Below are 21,180 nucleotides of genomic sequence, written 5' to 3' on the forward strand. Positions count from 1 at the left end.
GCCACTTTATATACAAACACTCCTGAGCCTATTGTCACCTTATGGACAATCAATCCATGTATATAAGCTTTTGCATTTATATTTATTGTGTTTTTTATTATTATGTTCTTTACTTTATTGTGTTATTTTGTGCTTCACTGGATCTGGAGTAACAATTATTTTGTTCTCCTTTACACACTAAATAATCTTGAATCCCTGAATGAAGCCCAGAATTTTCGATCTGACTGTTTCACTACCAGACAACGCAAGTCAGCAATCGGCAGGCAAGAGTGATATTCGGTTCTTAGCTCAGCACAGTGCTTTGAGTGATTTTTGAAGGGTAGCGTGCTGAGTCGGTGCTGCACTGAATGAGTACTGGATCACAGATGGACTGGGGCGGAATTAAAGCTGAACTATATGACTTTCGTTGAATTATGTATAGTGGTGGCCACTAATTAAAGACTCCATATCTGCTAATTAATTCAGAGCATTATTTAAATAAATATTTAAAGCTACAAAATGTAATCAATTGTTAAGATCACTAGAAAATTCGAATAATATTGTTGTTTTCCTTTTATCATGCAAATAAGCAACTAAATTCCATAATGAGTAATTTGTGACAGATCAGTGGAGGAGCTCTGGCTGTGGATTTGGTATTTGGTCTGTGTGTCAGCTAACATCATTTAAAAGGCATGCTTACTTTTCTGATGTTAAAGCTTCCAAGTCTGTGCAACATTTACAAAGTTAAGATAATCCAGCACAGTGAAATACTACGAGCTATTTCTTGACCTAATACAGCGCAAGAACACAGATGGAAGTGAAATAACAACAAAAAACATTTTTATTTTATTAAGATAGACATAAAACCCACCATGGACAGTCCCAAGCCTGGCTGCGAAAGGAGGGCTGGGCATGGCACGGGCAACCCCATCTTGTAAAATCCCAGAGCTACAGAAGCTCCAAAGACCTTATCCCTGGGAGAGGAAGGATATTTGCCTAGAAGAAGTATGAAGATGTGGGTGAAAGCAGAAGCCACGGGGCCGATCAACCTTCACCAAGGACTGAGGACTCTGGCAAGCTGCTGTCGGCGGACTATGATTTAATTAACGAACTAAGATAGAACATATTACAGCACAGTATAGGCCCTTCAACCCACTATGTTGATCTGAACTCTTAACATACTTTAAGATCAATCCTTTCCCTCCTACAATTTTCTATCAGCCATGTGCCTATCTAAGAGGTTCCTAAATTACCCTAGTGTATCTGCCTCTATCATCACCCCTGGCAGTGAGCTTTCCATGCACGCACCATTCTCTGTGTAAAAAAAAAACTGACCTCTGACATCCTCTCATATACTTACCCCCAATCACCTTAAAATTATGCCCCCTCGTATTATTAGCTATTTCCACCATGGGAAAACAGTGCCTGGCTGTGCACTCAGTTTGTGCCTCTTATCATCTTGTACCCCTCTATCAAGTCCTTTCTTTATGTAAGACATGGGAACAAATTAGGCCATTCGGCTCATTGAGTCTGCTCCATTTCATCATGGCTGATTTTTATCCCTCTCAATCTCCTGCCTTTGATGCCCTTACTAATTACCACCCTTTGCTGAAAATATACCCAGTAACTTACCCGCCACAGCCACATATGGTAATGAATTTCACAGATTCACCACCCTCTGGCTAAAGAAATTCCTCTTCCTCCTCTCTGTTCTAAAGGAATAACCTCCTATTCAAAGTCTGTGCCATCTGGTCCTAAACTCCTCCACTATAGGAAGCATCCTCTCCACATTCACTCTATCTAGGCCTTTCAATAGGTTTCAATGAGATATCCCCCAACCCTAATGCTGAACTCCTGTGAGTATAGGCCCAGAGCCATCAAACCACCTTTGCCCCAAAAAAGAAATGCCTGAGGTCATTCCCTAGACTAAATATAATTTGCCTTATCAAAGAAGTCAACCCATCACTCAAGGTGCTGCAAGGGCAGAGCTACCAAAGGGTTTTTGACATTTAATGTGAGAACTTGCCACCACATTTCAATGGGAGCAACAACAGCCTGGAGCCTTGAATTGCTGGTGCCTTTCACTATCCAGGCAGAAGCAGCAATGGACTTGGTGGTAGGAGTATTGAGCACCAGGACTTCCCAGGTTTTAAAGACCCCTTGTGCAGCTTCTGTGTGAAGCTACAACATGCCATAGTTCTCCACTATTCCTTGGAATATCTTGCAAATTGTATAAACCTCTATTTTTTTTTTGTTCCTCTCCCTGTGTTAATGCATCTTGGTTCATTTGACAAATGTGCCTTGGAACATTTTACTGAGTTAAAGGTGCTATATATACACAAGCTGTTGTCCTTTTGCTGGGACTTCAAAAATAGAAAGTGATGGCTGAACATTTTCTGACAAATTTCAGATTTTGGAAAAATTGATTTTGTAAGATATGTCATGAAAACACTAGCATCTAAGAATTAGCAATGTATTTATAAAGAGCAGAGATTAAAAAAAAAATCAGTACACAGTTCCCTTGTAAATATGCAGAAAGGAAAGAATGCAATGTATTATTCCCCAACGACAGATTTTAAATGTTTTAATCGAGCATCATTCCAGGAAAGTCAACCTGTTTCCAATCCAGCAGCCAGAACAATGAAGACAGATGCACAAAATATAACATAGTTATCAACAGCAAATCAATAACCTAGTTATCAATGTCTCAATAGAAAGATTAATTCTAAACAAAGATGCAAGAATGAAGCAGTGTTTAGGCTTGAACACTAAGGATGGTTGGAAGATATTTTGTTGAATAAATATTGTATTAAAAATTAGATCAAAGCTTTCAATCTATCACAAGAAAGTAGGAGCACGAGTAGACCACTCAGCCCCTCACACCTAACCCACCATTCAATTTAATCACAGTGCTGTGTCAGTTTCCCATAGCCCCCAGTTCCTTAGTCTTTGAAATAGTTATCTATCACCACCTTACCTGACTTCCAGCATTCCCAGGGCAAAGAATTCTAGATATTCTCCACCTTCCTGGGAGAAGAAATTTCTCTGTACCTTAATTTTAAATGACTAGCCCATTACTTTGTAATTATGTTCCCCTCTCATGACTCTCCAACTAATGGAAATATCTCAACATCTATCCACTCAAGCCTTCTAGGATCTTCTATGTTTGAATAAGGTTACCTCTCATTCTAAGCTCCAAGGAATATAAATCTAAACTGTCTAGATAGGACAATGCTCTTATTCCAGGAGTTAGCCTGGAGAACCTCCTTTGGAACTGCCTACAATGCTACAATATCCTTTTTTAGATGCCAAAAGTGTACATAGTATTCCAGGTGTGGTTTCACCAAACATTCTTACAATTGTAACAAAACTTCCCTATTCTACCCCTTGGCAATAAAAGCAAGCATGTCTTTTGCCTTCTTGTTGGAGCTGTTTGCTATCGCTTAGTGATTCATGCACTTGAACTTCACTCATTTGCAGCCTTTCTCCATTTAGATAAGAATATGCCTTTTGATTCTTGTTACCAAGTGCATGATGTCATACATCCCCATATTAAACTCCATTTGCTAGGTTTTTGCCCAAAGTTCAAAGTACATTTATTATCAAAGTCGTACACAGTATACAACCTTGAAAACTGAGAAACCCATTTAAAGAAAACCCTGCCCATTCCTTATGACACTAACTTATCCTTCTTAATGCAATCCCATACAAGTGACTTCCTTTACGTGCCAGCCTTGACAGTGAGCATCAGTATACAAACAGGAATGAAGTTCAAATGCAGCATCATATGCTCTATCATATACAGAAAATGCTGCTCTGTCAAACTCCCTGGACTTTGTACACCATGGCCATAGATGTGTACTCCTGACTTTTTAAAAAATATACCTCCCACTTAGGAAAAAGGTGCTCTAATTCAATTGTTCAGAAGAGATTACTTCTCTATATAGGCTGTCTGGTAGTGATTGAACACAAACGCTCCCAATGTATTGTCCTATTCTCAATCCTTACGCAATGTTTATAACAAATAGTTCTCTAAATAAAACTACACACAGTACTCCACCTGTGACTCTAACACTATTTTATATAGTTATTATCGTCTCTGCTTTTATATTCTGTGTCCTGGCTATTGAAGGCAACTATCCTCTGGGAGATATTCTAAACCATCATATTTAACTGTGCTACAGTTTTTAGGGATCCTTGGACTTGGTCCTTTGTCCCTCAGTGTCCCTACAGCCTACCATTCATGAGAATGTCCTACCCTTATTTGTCCTCCTAAATGCATCAAACTTATCAGGATTAAGTTCCATCATTGATTTGCCTACATTATCAACTGATCATTATCATCTTGTATCCACTGCCAGAGCTGAGTCTGTAAATCCGCTGGGTAAGTCAAAAGACCAGCATCTGTGAATCTGCGAGTCCACTGGAGGCTGGAGACCAAAAGCGGCTAGTCTGTGGTTAAAGGACTGTGTACGCGTGTGGATCGGAGGCACGGGGCTTGTTTTACTGCTGCTGCTTTGTCGCTCGTGTTCCGTTTCGTTGCGATCTGTGTTGATCTGCCAAGCATTCTGGACGTGCTGTGTTGGCATCTGAATGTGTGGTGACATTTGCGGGCTGCTTTACTTATACATTACATTTCTGATTAACCTACTGTACTTTAGCGTTCATTATACACTCATACATTATGTTACTATTTCCCCTGTTAGTTCCTATGGGTGGTGGGGTGGAGCTGCGTCTCTACCAAAGGAGGTGTAAGGCACTCCTTCCCTCTGCTAGCCTGCAGGTCACCCTTGGGGAATGTGCAGAACCTGCTTAGTCCCCCCACCCCGGTCAGGGTCACGAGAAGCCATGGGAGCAGGTGGTGGGTGGTCATATGAGCAGCTGGTGCAGATCACAAGTCCTGGTTATGTGACCACTGACACCAGGCAAACAATCTCTGAAGAGTATTGATAATGGCCAGGGGGTCACTTGTCTTGTAAAGACTCTGCCCAAAAGAAGGCAATGGCGAGCCACTTCTGCAGGAAAGCTTGCCAAGAGCAATCATGGTCAAAGATCAGTTCGTCCACGTCATATGGCACGGCACAGAGTGATCACAATGATGATGTTCAGATCGCAGCTTTCTCTACACAAAGCCTCCCTTCTTTGAAAAAAGTGGCTGTAAATATATAAGCTGATAGGATTCCAAGGAAACTGGATAGCATGGGCAATTCAGTACATCACTTAAAAGGTTTACTTTTTATACAACCACAGAAGGTAAAAGAAAAAAAATATATAGGTTCAAGGGAATGAAAGAAATGCACATGCAGATAGAATGCAAATAGTTGGATAAATGGATTAATTCTGATCCTCGGTTTCAAACATGTTTGTGTATGTAAGTTTATGAAGCGATGTATAGTTTGTGCACCTCAGTTGCTGTCAACCTGTTATGCTTATGATTTGAAGCAATTATTGTAGTCAACTACATATTTGATACAACGCTTAGTCCAATAGGAAACATTGTTAAATTTGGCCATGCATTCAGATTCTGAAAATACGTGAAAATAAGTTGTCCCTTTGGATGTGTTTCACTGTAACTTCAATCTGCAACAGTTTGACATTCACTCAAATATAAGGCAATTCTGTTTCTCATAGAGGTTACCTTCGTACTAGACAGTTCTTGGGAGAGCTCCTGCAACCTCTCTTGTTGCCGTTCCAGAAGCTCCTGCACTGTCGTAAGATTTGTTTGTAGTTGTGCCACTGTGCAAAAAAAGAAAATTAATTTACTTGATATTCACAGTAATTACAGTCATCACTAATTACTATGTAAGGGGGCTTCTATTTTCCAACAGTAAAGTGAAATCTTTTATCTACATCATTTAACAGAAGCTGAATGTCAGTTCAAAAGGCATACAACTAACTTGTTCTTCTCCCCTTTCTAATATTTATTCTTGTTTTCAACTATACACTGTTGGATCCTGACACTTCTGTGATTCAAAGGTTCTTCGGGAATCAAGAATGAAGTATAAAACTTGTTGCTTACGGCTGTTTTATTAAATATTACAAGATTGAAAAATGAACAAGAGCATAGAGAAAAGGGAAAAGATAAAGGAAAAAGTAATTGTGGTCATCTCATACTCAGACTAGAGATAACAAAAATGTTAGTGATTTCAATTACCCGTAAAATAGCCAGATTCAAGTGGCTTTTCATTTGCTACAGAAAACTTGAGAAGTTTCTAGAAAAGTTTCTCGGGCGAAGCGTAGTGGTTAGCACAATGCTTTACAATATAGACAATCTGGTTTCAATTGCCACCACTGCCTGTAAGGAGTTTGTACATTCTCCCTGCAACTGCGTGGTTTTCCTCTGGTTGTGCTGATTTCCTCCCACAGTCCAAAGACGTACTGGTTGATAGGTTAATTGGTCATTGTAAATTGTCCTGTGATTGGGCTAGGGTTAAAACAGGTGGGTGCTGGGCAATGTGGCTTGAGGGGTGGTAAAGGCCTATTCTGCACTGTATCTCAATAAAAAATTTTAAAAAAATACAACAGCAACTGTATTGTAATTACTGGAAAATCCCCTTAACAACTACACGTCTACAGGTGATTATATAAAAATACAAGCAAGCATAGGAGAGTTCTACTACAAGAAAAATAACCAATTTTATACCTCTGTCCATCAATATAGACCAAACTAAAAGCTGAGATGAGAATTCAACAAAATATTGCAGTTATTACACACTAACAAAGCTAAATAAGTGACATTCTTCAAATACGTTCTTTTACAGAGGGAGCCAACGAGTAAGAATGATGTTCAATTGTTGCTCACTACAGTGACCCAGCAGCACTTTCAAAACTTCCCCCATATGTCTAAATCTAAATTATCTCGATTTTACCCTAATATTAGTCTTTGTGATAAATGCAAAAGGGGCGAGGCCTCTCTTATTCATATGTTCTGTCCTAGCTTGGAGAAATTTTGGAAAGATGTCTTCATAACTTTATCTTATATTTTGAATCACCACTTAGAACCTAACCCTTTAATTGCTTTGTTTGGTTTTTTGGGTGAGACAGATTTACGTTTGAGTTTGACTAAGTGTCGAATATTATCTTTTGCTTCTCTCCTGGCTAGACGTTTAATCCTCCTTAGATGGAGAGATGTTGCCCCGCCCACGCATGCTCAATGGCTTAATGATATTATGCCCTGCTTAGACCTTGAAAAAATTCATTATTCAGTTCTTAATTCGGATATAAAGTTCCATAAGGTCTGGGGACCTTTTATTGAGTACTTTCATAACCTTCCTCTTAACTAAGGTTTTTTTTTCGGTCCCTTGCTTTCTTATTATCTTCTGTGTTTTTAAGTGTACTTACAGTTTTGGGGGTTTGAATGTCCTGATTTATATTCTCTATATCGTGTTTTGGTTGGTCTGGAGTTTTTTTTTGTTGCGGGGCTTGGGGAGGATACTAATTTTACATGTCTTCAATTTGGGTGCTTTCTCAATTACCTTTTTTGTATTATATTATTATTGTATGTTTATTTTTGCACTGTATTAATTTTCTTCATTTTGATTTGGGTTTTTTTTTTCTATCTGTAGTGATGTAGAAAATGCATTAAAAAACTAATTAAAAAAAACTTCCGCCATGGACTGACCCAAGCCTGGTTGTGAAAGGAGGGCAGTTGGGCATGGGGGTAGCAATCCTATCCCATAAAACCCCAGTGCTACATCAAGGCCTTTCAACATTCGATAGGTTTCAATGAGGTCACCCCTTATTCTTCTGAATTCCAGTGAATACAGGCCCAGAGCATTCAAACGCTCTTCATATGACAAACCTTTCAATCCTGGAATCATTTTTGTGAACCTCCTTTGAACCCTCTCCAGTTTCAGCACATCCTTTCTAAGATAAAAGGCCCAAACCGGCTCAAAATACTCCATTATATGCCCACTCTTTGACTCTTATGTTGGCTTTGACTTCTCTTGTTAGCTATGGTTGTGTCATCTTTCCTTTAGAATACTTCTTCCTTGTGATGTATATATCCTGCACCTTCCGAATTGCTTCCAGAAATTCCAGCCATTGCTGATCTGCCATCATCGCTGCCAGTGTTCTTTTCCAATCAATTCTGGCAAAATCCTCTCTCATGCCTCTGTAATTCCCTTTACACCACTGTAACACCGATACATCTGACTTTTGCTTCTCCTTCTCAAATTTCACAAAAATTTAATCATAGTATTATCACTTTTCCCTAAGGGTTCTTTTACCTTAAGCTCTCCAATCAATTCTGGTTCATTGCACAACACCCAATTCAGAACAGCCAATCCTCTAGTGGGCTCAACCACGAGCTGCTCTATAAAGCTATCTTGTAGGCACTCTAGAAATTACCCCCTCCTATAATCCAGCACCAACCTGATTTTCCCAATCTACCTGCATATTGATGCCCCCCATGACCATTGTAACATTGCCCCTTTGGCAAGCATTTTCTATCTCCCATTGTAATTTGTAGGCAACTTCCTTATTACTATTTGGGGGTTTGTATACAATTCCCATCAGGGTCTTTTTACCCTTGCAGTTTATCCCACAATGATTCAACACCTTCCGACCTTATGTCACCTCTTTCAAGTGATTTAATTTTTTTTACTAAAAGTGTAATGCTGCCTCCTCTGCCTTTCTGCCTATCCTTTTGATATAATGTGTATCCCTGGACATGAAGTTCCCAGCTATAATCTTTCAGCCATGCTTCCATGATGCCTACAACATCATACCTGCCAAATAGGAACTGTGCTACAATTTCATCTACATTATTCCGTATGCTGCACGCATTCAGATACAACATCTTCAGTCCATCTTCAAACGCCTCATCCCTGGGAGAGGAGAGATACACCAAGAAGATCGGCTACACCTGGAAATAGCTTGAAGGATTGGCCCAGGACATATGACTCTGCCAAGTTACTTTTGACGGCCTTTGGCCCAGTAGGGATGATGAGGCTTAATGAACATCACTATCAAAAACTAATTTAAAGAAGGTATACTACTAACATTACAGCATTAAGATATTAAAGGTAAACATAAAAGGTTCTGCAGATGCTGGAAATCCGGAGCAACTCAGCACGTCAGGTAGCACCTATACAAATGTACGTCAGTGTTTCAGACTGAAACCCTCAGGACAAAATGTTGACTATTTATTCTTCTCCATAGTTGCTGGCTAACCTGCTGAGTTCCTTCAGCATTTTGTGTGTGTTACTCAAGATATTAAAGGTTTTGGTTTTCTTTGTTAACTTCCACTGACCTGTAAAGTTTGTGAAATAAGATTTTCTTTACCAAAAGGGGTTCATCGGGAATAGAACCTGGAACTCCTCTTAAACCAGCAGACGTTACTATTGTCATAATGCTCTTATTTTAACTGTATTGTCTCTTGTCAGAGGTCAATGAGTTCAAGTCCTATTGGAATGAAACACAAAGACTGGAGGTCATGGGTTAAGGGTGAAAGGTGAAATGTTTAAAGAGAACCTGAGGGGGAACTTCTTCACTCAGAGGGTGATGGGAGTGTGAAAAGAGCTGCCACTAGAAGTGGTTGATGCAGAGTTTGATTGTGACATTTAAGGAAAACTTGGATGGGGAGGGGTATGGAGGGCCATGGTCCAAGCGCAGGTGCAGGTCAATGGGACTAGCCAGAATAATATTTTGCCATGGACTTGATGGGCCGAATGGCCTGTTTCTAAGCTGTAAAGTTTAATGACTTTATAATAAAAACCTCAGTTGACATTCCACTATCATCACTAAAAAAGCATCACAAAAGATCATTTAGTTATTATTACGCCACCTGTGAGAGCTTCCTCTTTATAATTTTTTATATCACATCAATGACTATACCTGAAAAAATGTTTTATTGACTAAAGAACACACTTCAATCCCTGATGGAGAAACAATTTAATGCAATGCCACGAAAATTAAATACAGCCGAGCGGGCAATCATGCAGAAGCACCTTTGATCTTTCAATAGAAAGAAAATGCATTTGTGTCATAATCCTTTTTGTGCTTTTCAAAAAAAAGGAACAAAAATGTAGCAAGGGTTTAGTTGGAACTTGCTCATTTTTTTTTAGGAAAAAACTCATATTTTGTCACGGTATCATTATATTCTCTAGTTGTTTAATATTGCTTCAGGGTCTCAGTAGAATGATCAGCAGGTCTCAAATAGATAATAAATAGATATGGTAACTATACAGCATTTTTTTAAAATATAGTTTTTCATAAATGTTTTAATCTTAGAAATGAGTTTGAGTCATTGAGGGACAGGATGAAACAGTAGATTAAAATCTATCCCCATCATTTTTGAATTCAGAGACAGATCTCTTAAACAGCTACTCAAAGGCTGATGACAAGCTCCTCAGACAAGTTGTTGGATGATGAGATCTCAACATGAGATGCACATTAGTCAGCACTAACTGGTACCTAATTGAGTGATATCATTCAATAACTGTGAAATGAAAGCAAACAGAGCCTCTTTCGTTCAACTAAGGAGCAATTCTCGAAAAGTGTTCTATCATGAATTCAATGCCTAAACTCTGTAACATAAATAACAAAGGAATTATTCTGACAGTTGTAGACTACTTAATCCAAACTGTGCTCTTGATTATTTACTCTTGCTTATAGAATTATATTTATATACCCACATACTCTATTTGAGTAGCCTCCAACCTGGTGGCATGAACATCAACTTCTCTCATTTCTGGTAATTTCTCCCCACTCCTACCTTTTTCCATTCCCCATTCTGGTTCCCCTCCTCACTTGCCCTTCACTTCCTTTTAGTGCCCTTCCTTCTTTCCTATCCCCCAAAGTCAACTCTCTTTTCCCATCATATTCTTCTTAGTCCCTTACCTTTTCCACCTATCACCTCCCAGTTTCTTACTTCAATGGGAACTGCTTTTTCCTCTGCACAGATGCAATCTGACCTGAGTTCCTCCACTTTGTGTGTGTTGCTCAAGACTGGCAGTATCTACAGGATCTCTTGTACTTCAAATATGGACAATCCAGACGAAGGCACACACAAGGCATCAAAAGGAAAATACTGTGGGCTATCCAGATTAAGGTATTGCACTTTGTCGCAAAATGGGGTTAATGAAATTTGATCAATGTTGGGAGACATGAAGATTCTGAACTGATATATAGCATAGAGATACGGTGAACAATGAGCTGGTTGGTGACCGTGGTCAGGAGGGAAAAATCTGATGACATGGGCATATACGATTTAGCACAGCTGCGTTTTTGTCACCTAAGGAACTGAGAGAAGCAAGATAAACCAAACAGTCCAATTTTAAAGGGTGCCAGAAACAGAAATATCTGTGTCTGTACACAGTCTATGAAGGTAAATGGAGAAGGTGTTAGGAAAGCATTTGGTATTCCTGGAATTATAAACACAGGAAGTGATTCTGAACGTTTTATAAAATACTGATAAGGCCCCAGCTTCTGTTCTGCAAACACTTTAGGAGAGGGTATTCTAAGAAGTACATGTAGACTTTGCAGAGAGTCCAAGTTCTCCCCACCACTGAGCACATCCACAAGGGGTGCTTCCACAAGAAAGCAGTATCCATCATCAAGGACAGCCACCATTCAGGCCATGCTCTCTTCTCGCTGCTGCCATCAGGAAGCCTTAGGTCCCACACTACCAGGTTCAGGAACTGTCACTATCCCTGAACCAGAGTCAATAATTCACTCACCCCAATACTGAACTGATTCCACATTCTATGGACTCACTTACAATGACTCTACAACTCATGTTGTAAGTAGCTAAGTAAATAAATAGATGGCTAAGATTTTTTGTGGGGTTTTGTATTTGCTCAGTTTGTCTTCTTTTGCACATTGATTGTGTATAGTTTTTCATTGATTCTATTGGTTCTTTGTATCCACTGCGAATACCACAAAAAATGAATCTTAGGGCAGTATATGTTGACACACACATACAATACATATTTTGAACTTTGATTTACTGGAGAGATACAAGGGATGAAATGTGATTAACCTGAAACATCAAACATTAGGACTTCATTCCCTAGGGCAGCTTTTCTCAACCTTTTTGCCCTGGAAGAACCTTTGAAATAATTTTCAATTCTCAGGGAACCCCTGTGTAAAAATTATTATATCGACAGCTCACAGTACGTTAGCATGATCAGTAAGTTGTAGATATAATAATCCAAAAATAATTATCAATTCTCTTTTGAGTAGAGAATGAATTTTTAGCCAACCTTTCTTGAAAAAAAACAGGTGGTTAAGCTTAGCTGACCTTTCTTGAAATTAATCTCTTTCTTTCTCTTTCATAAATTTTAAAAACTCATAAGGCAAACATAATAAATTTCTGTCAAATAAATGGCTTAAGTCAAAGTGGGATTTAATTTTTCTACAGGTAGTCTTGGTAGATTTAATTTAAATAAAGGTTGTAAATTGATTTTAATGAATGCTATTTACAACATGGAAATTTATTGATAATTTTCAACAGTAAAGTTACTAAAAACCATAGACCAAAGCAATATGAATAAAAATATAGTCCAAGACACAACTTTATACAAAACTTTGAAAAAGCATTTTCTTACTAAGTGACATGATCAGGCTCAGATTTAGGCCTAGCATGTACTTGTATTTTGCTGCACAAATACTCAATTCTGGGGTCAAACTTGAGATCAACTCACACAGATTTCACCTTTGTCTGAAATGAGATGATTTCTACCCTTGCTCTTGATGCTTGTTAAACAAGAAAACACTTGCTGACACATATAAGTAGTTGAAAACAACAGCAAAATGTTCATTGCTTTCCTATGAATGGCAGGATACTCTTCTTTCACAGAAATCCAGAACTTGTCCAGGGTCAGGTCAGTAAATCTCATCCTGAGTGCACGATCAGAGTGCAGCTCACAAAGTCTTTCCTCTTCTCTCAAAGTCAAGTTCAAGGCCAAGCAGAAGATTCAGAGGAGGGTCCCTCACACAGTCATACATTTGTGTTGAAAGGGAGGAAAAATACTGTTCACTTTTGATCTGCAGGTCTTCCAGGTGGTTTTCAATAAGGCTTGAGACTTTCTGATATCCTTCCACACTCTCAAACCAAGCAGCAGTGGTGACACTTCAAGATCCAAGAATCTTGTTACTTGAAGTCAAAACATTTTCCTCCAGGGCCTTGCAGAGACTTGTTCAACTGGTTCATATGATGAAAAATGTCTGCTAAGTAGGCTAGCTTCTGCAGCCATTCTTTATCTTCAAAGCACTCAGCAATGTTTACAACAACACTAAAACACAGGTCAGCAGTTGAGCCATGGTATGTAAGAGAAAGTTGGGGGAGGTAATTCGGGAGGGAGAGGCTGACGTCATAGCTTAAGATGGGCAAGTCCATTCAACGCTCAGATAACACACTGCATTTTTCTCAGTAGCCTACCGTCCTCCCTTCTGTGCAATACTGAGAATGGACTGAAACAAATAAACACCCTGGGTTAAGGGTGAAAGGTGAAATGTTTAAGGGAAAGCTGAGGGGGAACTGCTTTACTCAGAAGGTGGTGCAAGGGTGTGGAATGAACTGCCAGCGGAAGTGGTGGTTACAAGTTTAATTGCAACATTTAAGAGAAGTTTGGATAGGTGCATGGATGAGAGGATTATGGAGGGTTATGGTCCAGGTACGAGTTGATGGGACTAGGCAGAATAATAGTTTGGCAAAGACTAAATGGGCTAAAGGGCTTGAATTCAGTGGTGTGGTCTATGAGGTAGCAAATCCTTCCCTTTTCACCTTTCCAACACCTCCAACATTATATAATGCAAATGTAATTTGTAGCATTCAGACATATTTTTCCATACATACCTTATCCTATTACATGGAACTTGAAACACAAGTCCTGCACCTAAAACTAGCCCATGCCAAGATACCAAGGGCAAGCATTTGGAAGGTAAACTTTAACAAGTATACACAGCACTTGCACCACCAAATAAACGTTTTTCTCGCAAAGACCTAAATACATCACATGAAACCAGGCGAAGAATGGCAATATTTATTTACATTTACTAGTTCAAGTTCTAGCTTATTGTCATCTGGCCCTACACATCTACAAACAAAACAACATTCCTCCAGACCACAAAACAGAAATCCACATTAATAATGGTACTCTCCCTAGGCGCATACAGGCGCACACACTAAAAACACAATGCTAAACTAAACCACATCAAGTAATGCACGTAATTAAAGGTAGTACTGAAGGAAGAGTATCATATAATTAGTAAGAAAGTAAAGCAGCAACTTTACTTTCTTATTGGACTAGCCGCTCACTGTCACGAAGATCACATTACTTCATGTCCAGAAAACTGAGAAATGAGCTGGATAAATCTTTAAAATAAGATACCAGTAACAGCATTGCCTTTTCCATAAGACCATAAGATACAGGAACAGAATTAAGCCATTTGGCCCATCAAGTCTGCTCTATTATTCCATCAGGCTTGATTTATTTCCCTTCTCAACTCCATTCTGCTGCCTTTTCCCTAACCTTTCACACCCTTGCTAGTCAAGAACCTATCAAATTCACTTCCACCCTGAATCAGTCTAACCATTCCAAAGATTTTCCCCCCAAAAAAACAGGTTAAACCTTTGGCAAGGGAATGCCACACAGTTATTTGAATGAGAGATTAAATTGAGGACTGAAATGTTCTTTCAAGTGAAACATAGAAGATAACAACACAGTACAGTCCTTCTGTCCACAATGTTGTGCCAACCTTTTAACCTACACTAAGATCAATCTAACCCTTCCCTCCTGTATAGCCCTCCATTTTTCTATCATCCATATGCCTATCTAAGACTCTGAAGCAACATTCCCACTATTTTATTTTACACAGCTGCATGGACTAACCATTGCTCACAGCAGGAATATTTTACATGGCCTGAAAACTGTGCAACATTTAAATAAAACATTATATTGACAAAAAAATTAGCTGCGCAACAGCAAAGACTTACACAGGAGCCTTTCAGTTACAGTAAGGCTGCACACCTACATAGCTTAGAGGGAACAGTGCTCTTAAGTATTCATGCACACACCACTCTCTGTGTAAAGAACTTAGCTCTGACATCCTCCCTATACCTTCTTCCAATCACCTTAAAATTATGTCCCTTGGTATCAGCCATTTCCACCCTGGGTAAAATTCTCTGTCTGCCCACTCTATCTAAGCCTGTTATCATCTTGTATGCCTCTATTAAATCACTTCTCATCCTTCATTGCTTCAACGAAAAAAGCCCTAGCTTCCTCTGCCCATCTTCACAAGACATGCTCTCTAAAGCTTCCACATCCTTTCTAAAATGAGGCAACTAGAGCTGAGCATAATATATAGACACAAAAGTTCTCATTGCACTATATTCAAGAGCAACATGGAGTTCTCATTGATGTCCCAGTAAGTAGGTACGGTATCTCTCAGTAAGCATTCCAAGAGCAGAGTATCTACTCACTTGCAGAGTGCAAATTAGCCTCCGGGTTCCCTCAGTTACAACGGTGAATACATTTCAGAAGTAATTTACCACCTGTAAAATAGTTCAATATATTCTAAACAGGTTTTGAAAAGTGCATTTTTGAGCACTAGTCCAGTCTGAACTGAATGTTAACACCACCACTACTTACACACACATATCATTTTCCTTCAAATCCATGAAGAAGATCAAATGTCAGTGAATGCATCCAATAATCAAACCAGGAATATTTGATGCGGCAAACATTCACTCAAAGCTAAGCAAAATGCCAACCTGCCTCATAGATTTAGGATTCCTTGGGTGTCCATAGTTATATGGTGAAATCCTACTGTGAAACAGAGTCGTTCCAATAGCTGCTGGCTGGCAACACGACAGATGGAATCTCCATACCTATTGGCTGGCATCCCTGCAGAAGGAATCTCCAATAGTTTCACCAGTTTTTCCACAAAACTTTGAGAAATATTACCCATGACTAGTGCTTCGCCATTAACATCACTTCGTTCTAAGCTGGAAGTTGCCAAAGCAAATATCCCAACTGGAACAACTTCACAATCTTATGGACTTCAAATTTGGGAACCTGGTTCAAGTGCATTAAATGTTACGAGTTTTAATGAAGCCTATCACTAACTACCACTGTATAAATTGATCTACTTTTATTGTTTTCCTCCTACTTGCACCCAGATGTCTAAACACACCAGGGTTCTGTTCTACAGACACCATGTTTGCAAGCCAAGATAACAAACACTGACTGAATATTCAGTTATGAGCATTGAACCATATCGGACTGAGTGAATGTGGCAAGTGTACATGCGGCCGATTGATCGATTGGGCCTCCTACACGTGCAAGACCCCTCTCTTCTTGAGCAGGCTTTTGAGTGTGAATGTCGTTCCTTCTCAGCAGGCCCAGTTAATCACTCTCGCACTGTAAGCTGTCCAGTGTGTACCATGGATAACATAATTCAAAACGTTTAAAATGTTTAATCCTATTACTTCATTGTTGTTCTTGCTCCGTGCATACGTAACAAGCATCAACAGGGATATAATTAAAGTGTGGAACAAAATATGCCAAGTTTACTCTCTTCCTAAGCAAGGTAACAAATATAATTCAAAATAGCTTGAAACCTTAATGTTTAAGGTTTCAATCAGTTAATGTTGTAATAAGTGGAGAACTGAACCAGCTGGGATGTAATAAATACCACTCAGATTATATTATTCCAACATTCACAGTTCTTTTTCTACTTTCAAATTATTTATTGTCCTGATTTGTAGAATCCCTCTTTGACAATTGCCTGGTGCTGCAACTTGAAGTCAATGGACGTGATTTTGTGCCAGTTCAATAAACTGTAAACTCCCATTGGTGAGACAAATCAAGTACAGAAAGCGAGAACATTTCTCAAAAGGGAGGCAAGTACAGTCACCCACAAAATCAATTCTTGCTCTTCAAAAATCCCAGTCAGGTGAACAAGAGGGGAAGAGGGGGATAAACTAGAGTGGAAGGAGATGGAAGAGGTACGGGAAGCACAAAGAAATGTGAATATAGAAGCCAAAAGGTTCTTTGGCAAATTTGGGGTGACGTGCAAAGGAGTGGCACTGCAACATAGTGATTAGGTAATGCTTTACAGCACCAGAAAATGGGGTTCAATTCCCTCGGCTGTCTGTAAAGAGTCTGTGCGTTCTTTGCTCGTAATCGTGTGTGCATCCTCCAGGTGCTTCAGCTTCCTTCTACATTCCAAAGACATAGGGGTTAGCAAGTTGTGGGCATGGTGACACTTCCAGTCTGCCCGCAGCTCAATCCTTGATGGTGCTATTGCAAATGACAAATAAAGCAAATCTTTAAAGATCCTTTTTTTAATCTTTGGTTGAAAGTTATCCAAATTCAACTGTAAATAAAGTTCTAATGCAATTAACCAAAAGAAACTTTGTTTATGAAAACATATGTTAAGGGTTTACTGTGAGGTCTGCAACATTAAAATATCATTGAATCCTTTATTTTACTTACTCTGCTAATTAGGTCATTAATCACACATAAATAAAGAGTGGTGTCACTAGTTTTGTTTACAACTAGGTTCCCCCATTTTAGAATGCATGAAAACAGAGAGCTAACACGTTGTCTTATTCTTAGAGCTGTAAGGTTAGCTTTTAAAAACATCGGAACACATGGAAGTTCATAGCCTTGCATGTGACAATTTGATGATAAACACTCATTTACCATAGCCTGATTCAACTCCATATGAACAGTAAATCAAAACTTCCAAAAAGAAAAAAGAAAAAAAAGGTGTACTAAACAAGTGAATAGCCGGAAACCTTTTCCCCAGGTGGAAATTGCCAAAAGCAGGGAGCATAGTTTAAGGAGATTAGAGGAAAGTATAGGGGAGATGCACAAAACGCTGGAGGAGCTCAGCAGGTCAGGCAGCATCTATGGAAAAAGGTAAACAGTCCATGTTTTGAGCTGAAATGCTTCTTCAGGACTGAGAGGGAAGGGGGAAGACACCAGAATAAAAAGGTTTGGGGGGGGAATGAGGCTAGCTGGAAGGTGATAGGAGAAGCCATGTGACGTAGTAGATCAAGGACTGGAGAAGAAAGAATCTGACAGGTGAGGAGAGTGGACAACAGAAGAAAGGGAAGGAGGATGGGACCCGGGGGAAGTGATAACATGTGAGAAGAAGTAGAAGATCAGAGTGGGGAACAGAGGAAGGGTGGAGGGTAAGGGGGAATATTTTATTCACCAGAAGAAGTAAATCGATATTCATACCATCAAATTGGAGGGTACCCAGACTGAGTATAAGGTGTTGCTCCTCCACCATGAGGGGGGCCTCATTTTGGCACAGGGGGAGGCCAAGGAACAACACGTAGAAACGGGAATTAAAATGCTTGGCCACTGGGAAGTCCCACTTTTGGGGAGATGGTGCGGAAGTACTCAATGAAGCAGTCCCCCAATTTATGATGGGTCTGAGCAATGCAGAGGAGGCTGCATCGGAAGCAGTGGACACAATAGACCCAGCAGATCACAGGTGAAGTGCGTGGCCTCACCTGGAGTGAGCTGCCAGGGGTAAAGGTAGAGGCAGATACATTAGGTGCATCTAAGAAACTCTTAGACAGAGTTGGCACATGGATGATAGAAAAATGTAGAAGGGAAGGGCTGGATTGACCTTAAAGTAGGTTAAAAGGTTGGCACAACATTGTGGTTCAAGGGGCATGTATTCTGCTGTAACATTCTAAGCTCTATGTTCTAAATTATTAGCTATATTTTTTAAGAAGGGTCAGAAGTGCATTAAATACTGGTCAGGAACTTCTAACAATTCAATCTGCACATACAAATTTTTGCACAGGATCCTACATGTCCAAATATATCTCCTGTAGCAAAGCATACCCTTCAAGTGCTAACCCCTGTCTGCACGGACCCCATCTCTTCCTGCTTAATCCTTCTCGATTGCACAAAGGTGAATTGTATAAGTCAAGATAATAACAACAGAATCTGGTTCTTTTTGTCAGTCTCAAGGAAATTACTGGTAGAAATCTAAGTAAATTCCAGTAACTAATCAATATACTTAAAATAAAAGCATAATTTGAATCTCTCACAGACAGCCTTCATATAAACTCCCTATTGCTTTAGAAAAATATACATTCATTGCTATTGAAACCACTGCTAAACAATTTCATGAAACTTCAATTTTAGAGAGTCATCCAAGTATCCAAGCTCTGATTAGAGAAAGCAAAAATTCAAAGGAAATTCCCATTTCCTTCATTAGATTAAATTCTTCATCTCAGAGGTCTTGTACAAAATGCATTTAATGGCTTGTGCACTACAGCACTTCAATGACAAATATTCTAGTCTGAGCTAGCATCTGTTGCCAACTTCCACGCAGAGAATGATAGAAGATAATTTTAAACCTGCAAAACACCAAAACAGAATACCTAAACTTATTTTTTTCTCATAGGCATTTTGTGTTAACAGGAGGAAATTATCTCAAATATCGGCTGGGAATCATTCCTAAGATCCTGAATATGGATGCGAGCTTTCATACTTGCCAACAGTGTTGTGAAATCACCTTGATTATATCGAGGGGAAACTTTGAAAAACAGGAAGGAAAATAACCCTCAAAATTACACAAAATAAAATCTCAGCAGTCACAGTATCAAAACACCATGGCTTTCCATCTGGCTTCTACAGACTGGTTAAATAGCCCTTTCTAAAATTAGTCCCTTTCTTATGTTCATTCAAGGGGCAAAGAAAAAGAAGTAATAAAAGAATAAATAAAAGGCAGCTCTGCACCCACACACACAACTATACTGCTATTGAATCTTACTATTTGAAAGAGGTCACAAGAGAAAAGTTCAAATTTATTGTCATTCAACTGTAGACATGTATACTGCCAAACTCAATGATATTTATCCAGACCAAGGCATACAACACAGTGCATGTACCTTACACACAACACACAAGTAATCTTACCACAGATAAAATAACAGATAATAAGGTGCACTTACAACACAAGTCAAAAAGTAAACAGTATAATGCTCCATATGTGGTGGTAGGGGAGTTCAGTAGTCCAATGGCTTGGGGCAAGAAGCTGTTTCTCATTCTGACAGTCCTTGTCCTAATGCTATAGTACCTCTTTCCTGATGGTAGGGGGGGTCAAAGAGATTGTTGGATGGATGGAAGGGATCATTGTCAATGTACAAAGGCTCTGTGTATCAAAGGTTCAATTTAATGTCAGAGAAATGTATGCAATATACATCCTGAAATGCTTTTTCTTCACAGACATCCACGAAAAAGGATTAGTGTCCTAAAGAGTGAATGACAGCTAAACGTGAGAACCCCAAAGTTCCCCCCCAGCTCCCCCTTCCCGTGTGTGAGTAGCAAGCAAGGCAACGATCCTCCCTCTCCCCGCCCCCCCCCGGCAAAAAAAGTGCACCTGCTACCCAGCACAAGCGTGAGCAAGGCGATAGCAAAGACACAGACCTTGTACATTTCATCCGGCATTCGATGAACCACAGGTACTCTCTCTCTCCTTATTAAGGGAGAGGGAGGTGTCCCCCATTTTCACAGCGAGCGGGAGACATAACAACAACCCACTGGTTTATGATGTTAAAAAGTCTGTTTCATCACTTTTTACGAGCTCTGTGCCTGAAGATCGCAAAGGTCTCCGGTCTTTGGGCCCACAGTGAAAGATTTTCTGGCCTCCCCAATGACACGAGCCTCCTGCCGCGACACCGACCCTCCATCCACCCGTCTCCAGAGCCCCGAGATCTTAGGCTTTTGAATTCAAACTGGACTCTCAAGCCGAACCCTCGGCATGCTGAACGACAACAGCCGGTCCTGGAACCCCTGAGAACAGGTTTCATTCCCGCAAAGAACCGAAGTATGCCCTGTAATTAACTGAAGCAAACAACTAACCATGAAGATTGCACAGAAGGTAACAGAATCCTGATAATTAAGGTGCTAATTCACTACCTCATTCCAGGATTTATACTGGTGAGCTTCACACTTTTCTATCTGGAATGCTAGAAACACAAAGAGTTGGGCTTTCTTCACTTCCAAGTACATAAATTGTTTACCTGGCTCTGTACTTGTTAGTTAATTTGGACATTTCCACTAGATCAAGATGTACATCTCTTTTGGAGACGACACCCTAAACTGGGTAATAAAAGACCGAGCGTCTTCAAATACTAGATTACAAAAAGTTGAATTTAAAAATTCTACAAGTTTACAGTTCTGAGGAGGTGGCCACCTGGTCTATTCTGCCTCTGCTGAC

General features: G+C 39.6%; 1 protein-coding gene across 2 annotated transcripts in view; it reads right to left on the reverse strand.

Moving 5' to 3' along the window:
* Nucleotides 1-21,180, reverse strand: part of pex14 (peroxisomal biogenesis factor 14) — a 335,420-nt gene that overhangs the window by 15,430 nt on the left and 298,810 nt on the right. For both annotated transcript variants that reach the window (XM_059952238.1, XM_059952239.1), the window contains one exon: nt 5,618-5,715. In XM_059952238.1, coding sequence (XP_059808221.1) covers nt 5,618-5,715 — 98 coding nt within the window. The remainder of the gene's footprint in view (nt 1-5,617; nt 5,716-21,180) is intronic.

Source organism: Hypanus sabinus, chromosome 27 (assembly GCF_030144855.1).
Source record: "Hypanus sabinus isolate sHypSab1 chromosome 27, sHypSab1.hap1, whole genome shotgun sequence".
Classification (NCBI taxonomy): Eukaryota; Metazoa; Chordata; class Chondrichthyes; order Myliobatiformes; family Dasyatidae; genus Hypanus; species Hypanus sabinus.